General features: G+C 46.1%; 1 protein-coding gene; it reads left to right on the forward strand.

Annotated features, from left to right (window-relative positions):
- Window positions 1-898: 898 nt before the first annotated feature.
- Window positions 899-3,669, forward strand: GSTUM_00005056001 (uncharacterized protein; the record flags this gene model as incomplete). XM_002837035.2 has 3 exons in its annotated part: window positions 899-1,043; window positions 1,107-2,442; window positions 2,529-3,669. The coding sequence occupies 3 exons, from the start codon at window positions 899-901 to the stop codon at window positions 2,809-2,811; spliced, it is 1,764 nt and encodes a 587-aa protein (XP_002837081.1). The 3' UTR covers window positions 2,812-3,669.
- Between the last annotated feature and the right edge of the window lie 2,331 nt (window positions 3,670-6,000).

The raw sequence follows: 6,000 nt of genomic DNA on the forward strand, positions 1-6,000 counted from the left end.
GAGTTGTAGCTTAGCGAAGCGGCACGCAACGAAAGAGAGATATCATACCGTAGCCGTAGGTTAGAGAGGAGGAAGGGAAGGGAAGGGAAGGGGCGGGCGGTCTGAGAGCTTGGGGACGTCTGAAACATCCACCCACAGCCGCAGTATTGTTCATGATCACTCTGCTATGGTAAAAACATTTTTTTCTTTCTTTTGGAAAAAAGAATACCGGTACAAGCGCGTTGCTATGGTGAGGGAAGGGAAGGGAAGGGAGGTCATACGCGCTTTTGCCCACTGGTGCACTGGAGTTTTGCGGGGCTGGTCTTTCGGTGGAGGGGGAGGACATGTGAGTATTTTTTTTGTGGTTGATGTATAATACAGTAACTTTTTTCGGAGGAATGACGCTGCGAAGGGCATCGAAGAGTGAGCGCTCAAAGTAAGCATACTGTAATGATATTCGGGCCCTGGTTGGCTAGCGAAGCAAGAATCGCCGGAAAGAACATAGCCGCTTTTGTTCTGTGGTGCAGAGGCCGAATAAAAACTGTGGGAGTTTTGGTGAGGTTGGTTGCAACCGCTTTCAAGTTTAGAACTGGTGTCGGCGAAATTTCGCGTTGCCTTGACGACCAGTGCTCCACTTTGATGTTTACGTCTTGGCACTTTCAACCTACAAAAGCCACCCCCTCTCTCCACACGAATTTCTTTCAACCATCTCCATCTTCTGCATCACTTCTCCTCACACAAGAATCCTCTACCTGCTCTCATCACACAATCGCTGCTAGTCAGTTAATCTTGCTGCTTCATCTGTTCTTTTCAAACGTTCAGGAATCATTTGGTTGAGATCCTGTTCAAGATACAACGATTCATCAGCAACTGCACGTTCTTTATATATAAGTCCGTTCAGACATTCTTCTGCTTCGAAATGGCCACCACAGCTGTTCAGACACCAGTGAAGTCTCACTCCAACATTTTCTCCACCAGGGCCGCAGGTGGTCGTATGCCGCTTACTCCCTCCCCTCGGGGGAGGAATAGCCCAAATAACGCCTCACCCTTCACTCCTCCTGCTCGTCGTCGTCATCACGATCCCTCATGGCACGCCGATCCCCCGCGGAAGGCCAATCTTTTCGGAGATGCACCTTCTCGGACCAGCAGCTCGTTGACCGCTGCGTTTGCTTCGTTGAATGTTTCGGGTTCGTCAAAGTCTCGTTCGTCGAGGGTCGCTCCTTCACCGAAGTCGAATATCGCTAGATCGGCTGCTTCACCGCTTCGCCTTGATCTTGGTGTTAGTGATTGGGCGTTGACCGGAACTGGTACCACTGCGGGTCAGACCCCCATCAAGAGGAAGACTAGATCTGGGACTGGAAAGACCACTATCCGGATTAACGGCGATCGTTTCATTCCAACCCGCGGAGCATCTTCTCCGACTACTTCCTCGAAGATTGAGCACTCTTCCCGTCCAGGCACTAGTCACGGCCGATCCAACTCGGTTTTGAGCGGCGGTGTGTTTGGCAGCGATGATACCGATTCGACCAATTCTGCCTCTGATGACACCAGCGAGCTTTACCAGCGTCCCAATACCGATTCTCGCGAGTATGAGTCTTCGATTGCCGCTGCTTGTGGTGTTAACCTTACTACTCGCATATTGGCATTCAAGCCTTCAGCACCAGAGTCGTCCAAGCCAATTGACCTAAGATCGCAATACAACCGCCCGCTCAAGCCAGTCGCCTCGGCCACTCAATTCCGCCGCCGTATCCTGACTGCGCCAGAGCGTGTTCTTGACGCTCCTGGCCTTGTTGACGACTATTACCTCAACCTCCTTGATTGGTCTTCGAGCAACCAGGTTGCCATCGGCCTCGAGCGTCATGTATACGTCTGGAATGCTGACACTGGAAATGTCAATGCCCTGTGCGAAACCTCGCCCGACACCTACGTTACATCCGTCAAGTGGTCCGGCGACGGAGCCTACATCGCTCTCGGGCTCGGCTCCGGCGACGTTCAGATCTGGGACGTGGAAGACCAGGCTAAGCTCCGCACCATGGGCGGCCACCACACCCGCGTGGGGGTCATGAGCTGGAACAAGGCTATCCTTTCCACCGGCTCCCGCTCCGGCAACATCTTTAACCATGATGTCCGCATCGCGGAGCACAAGACTGCCGAGCTCCTCTCGCACACCTCTGAGGTCTGCGGTTTGGAGTGGAGGTCCGATGGCGCACAACTCGCCAGCGGTGGTAACGACAACCTTGTCAATATCTGGGATGCCAGGTCCATTCAGACACCCAAGTGGACCAAGACCAACCACAAGGCTGCCGTTAAAGCCCTGGCTTGGTGCCCCTGGCAACTCAACCTTCTTGCTACCGGAGGCGGTAACTACGACCGTTGCATCCACTTCTGGAATTCGACTACTGGCGCTAGAGTCAACTCGATCGATACCGGTAGCCAGGTTACCAGTTTGAAGTGGAGTACCAAGTAAGGGCTTCCTCCATGTTAACTAACTTAGTCATCTATTTTTCTCTACTGCGCAATAGCTAAGTTAACCATCATTATTATTATAGTTACCGCGAACTAGTCTCCTGCCACGGAATGCCCGACAACCAACTCAACATCTGGAGCTACCCAAACCTTGTCCGTAATGTAGAGATTCCGGCCCACGAGACAAGAATCCTACACTCTGCCCTCAGCCCTGACGGCCAGACCTTGGCGACCTGCGCTAGTGACGAGAATCTCAAGTTCTGGAAGTTGTTTGAGAAGCGCCCTGGCTCTTCGGGCAGCGCTCGTGAGGGGTCGAGTATTACTGGGAAGGGGAACAAGATGGCGAAGCAGATGACTATCCGGTAGACTGGGATTAAGGGCGAGGGGGAGTGGGGAGGGAGAGGAGAGAAGAGAGGGATGGAAAGGTGACCTAAGCTGTAGGTGAACGGATGAATTTGGGGGAGGGAGCCCGTTTAAACGACTAGCAACAAATCATCGAGTTTCGATCATTACCGACAATTTCAGAGTTTACGGATCAGTTTTAATTCACACACAAGAAACAGCCGTCTTTTCACCTCGTCACTCTCTTTCACCCTCGTTCTTCTCGCTTTTTTTTTCCTTTTTTTCCCTTTCCTGCCCTCTTGCATGCGTGTCGCGGGTCTTATACAATAACAGCAGCCAAGTACCTATCAACCACAAAAAATTGTTTCAAGCGAAATTATCTCCAGTCAAACCTTTACTCCTCCACTTGTTTTCCATTTACTCATTCGTTCACGACGGGATGAGAGCAATCAGCCTGGGTCTAGGTGGAACATGTATATTTTGCCGATTCCTCATTTCTTTTTTTATAAGGTAGACCATCGGATGTGGTCTACCTTATTAGCATACCCGGAGTTTTATGTGTTTGTTTCTTTTGCCTTGTAGGGTAATAACCAACAGCTGTGAAGTGAACCTGGACTATCTAACCCATCGATTTTGCCAGCTATCGTATAAAAAGATGAAAATGAATTGCGGAGGAGGAATGAAGAGGGGGAGATTCTTGGGTTTTCTTTGCTTTTTTCTTTGCTTTGGGCTTGCGAGCATCAGGAATATTTTGAGCAATGGTGGTGGGTGTATCGTTTTGACTGGTCCTTCTTTGTGTCGTTCTGGTTGGCTTGGTGTGTGAGTGTTTTTTTTGTTTATATTATGGCGGTATCGTTGGTTTTTTTTTTTTTTTTTGTTTTTCCGTTGAAGGTGCACTGTGATGTACTGTACTGTACTTGTAATGTCGGAGGGTCTTTAAAAGAGAATTGCTATTGCATGCCACTCAGATCCAAGGGAAAGACCAAAGTTTGGCGGTATGCAATAGCAACCCAATTTAGAAATGCTTCGTTCGACATGGCGAGAAATTTGATGTTGGGATCGATTGAATTCCTTTTGGTGCGGAGATTTGTTTTGGTGCGCGGGAAGTGAAGGTATAAATTAATAGGGTAAGTGCAACTTGTTGTGATGGGGTTTTGTTCGGAGCATGACGACGATGATAATAATATTATGATAAATTGGTCAGTGATTGTGTCATGAGGGCCGCTGGTACTCGAGTATCATACTTGTAGGCCCAGAAAATCAAAAAGTCTCAACGTGGCTTGTTTAAGTGAGATCACTTGCGCGGAGCGGGCGATGGAGGGAATTCTTCCAAGTTATGATACATTCACGCAAAGAGTGTGTCGGCGTAGGGGTTCTGGATGTTCGGGGTTCTTAAATTTATAGCGGTGCTATTTACGCATCATATCATACAAGATTCCACAACCGGTTGAATCCGTATGATAAAAAAATCACAACCCAAGAATACGATATCGTACCCCATCACAACAGCTGGGGCCCATCGGACAACCCGGCAATCCACAAATCGCCCTTTCACCCCTTCTAACATTAATTAATCCCACCCACCAGAGGGGGCGTTCTGCGGCACCCCGGTTGTGTGTGTGCGTGCTATTCCACTGGGAGTATGATACGTATAATAGCAAGAACTCACCACCACGGTGGTGGCCCGTGCCGGTATTAGAGCTTTTCTGGAGTCCCGATTCGGTTGCGAACAGAAAGTTTTTAAGTTTGCACAGACCTATGACTATACTCCATGTAGTTAATCAAAGGGGTTAGGCAGTAAGAGACTTATGAGGAGCGGTGGTCTGAGAAGGAAAGGATCATCATAGGAGTAACATCACATAAGTTGAAATTTCTCCAGCATCCAAGTCTGAAATCATCCCTCCTGAAACCATACCGGACAGACAGGATGGCGAACTTGGAATCAGTTCAGCATCTCCTATCGATGATCAATCAAGAAATAAGAGAATATTTGGAAGTGTGTACTCCTGAAGTGGTCTTCCTTTACCTTATCGAGTGCTACAGCTGGGAACTACCAGCTAGACAGTTTTATCGCCAGCATACTTTAAAATCTCTAACTGACAATGATGTTTACCATCTTACTCAGTTTACACTACAGGACATTAAGCGTACCTCCAGATTACTTGACTTTCTCCCATATTTTCTATACCCTTGGGGGCATGCCTGTCTGGTGAAGAATCTTTTTTTTTACTCCTTTGCTGCTTAGCATGGCCAACTTGTCTAGAAACTCTTGCTATCTTTTTTCCCTACAGTCCTGGTACGATTTCAGAGGCTGTAAATTGGATTCTGTCATTTATTTATCAGAATTGGGACTTTTTGTTACATGATTTCAACTTATGGCTTGCTTCTGAACACCTTTCAACTACAAAATTAAACCTCTTTGCCTCTAAAATTCATGCTAAAGGAGCACTCTTAAAGGCATGCTGAGGATTTATTGACTGCACCATTCGAGAGATTTGCCGTCTAACCAAGTAGTAGAAGGAGTGATATAATAGCTATAAGAATATGCATGCTGTGAAATACTCCGCTGTAAGGGCACTGGATGGTATTATTTATCATATATGAGGACTATTGGAAGAAATAAGGAATGATAATACATTATTGTCAGATAGTAAACTTCTTTTGAGATGTCAAAAGTTTGCACCATATTTTTATCTTTATAGAAATCCAGCTTATCTTGTATCTACAGGTTTACTTTCACTCTTTGATAGTTTTCAATTAAGCAAGCAGGAAAAGAAATTTAATAGAAGAATGTCATCATGCAGGGAGACAGTTGAATGGGGTTTTGCTGATATTGTATGCCTTTGAAGTGCACTAGACTTTTCTTCTACGTAACGTATTTATTCTTCACCTATTGGCATTTAGTATCATGCTGTTACTGTTTTAACCAATATTCATATCTGTTTTTATGGCTCTGAAACTTCCTTTTACTTTAATTATTGTCCTCCTACTCTTGAAAACTACTTAAAAAAGAATTAATGAAAAAGGATTTGTAAAATAGTTAATGAATTTTGAAAAATGATAGAGTTATAGCAACAAGATAAGGCAAGATCGCATAGGAGGAGTTAGATGAAGAAAAAAGATTTCTGATTTACATAGGTACAGATAAGAAGAGATCAATTACAACAAGATAAGTAATATTGACAGAATACTTCTTTCTCAGTTCCTATTACC

Source organism: Tuber melanosporum (assembly GCF_000151645.1).
Source record: "Tuber melanosporum whole genome shotgun sequence assembly, scaffold_17, strain Mel28".
Taxonomy (NCBI): Eukaryota; Fungi; Ascomycota; class Pezizomycetes; order Pezizales; family Tuberaceae; genus Tuber; species Tuber melanosporum.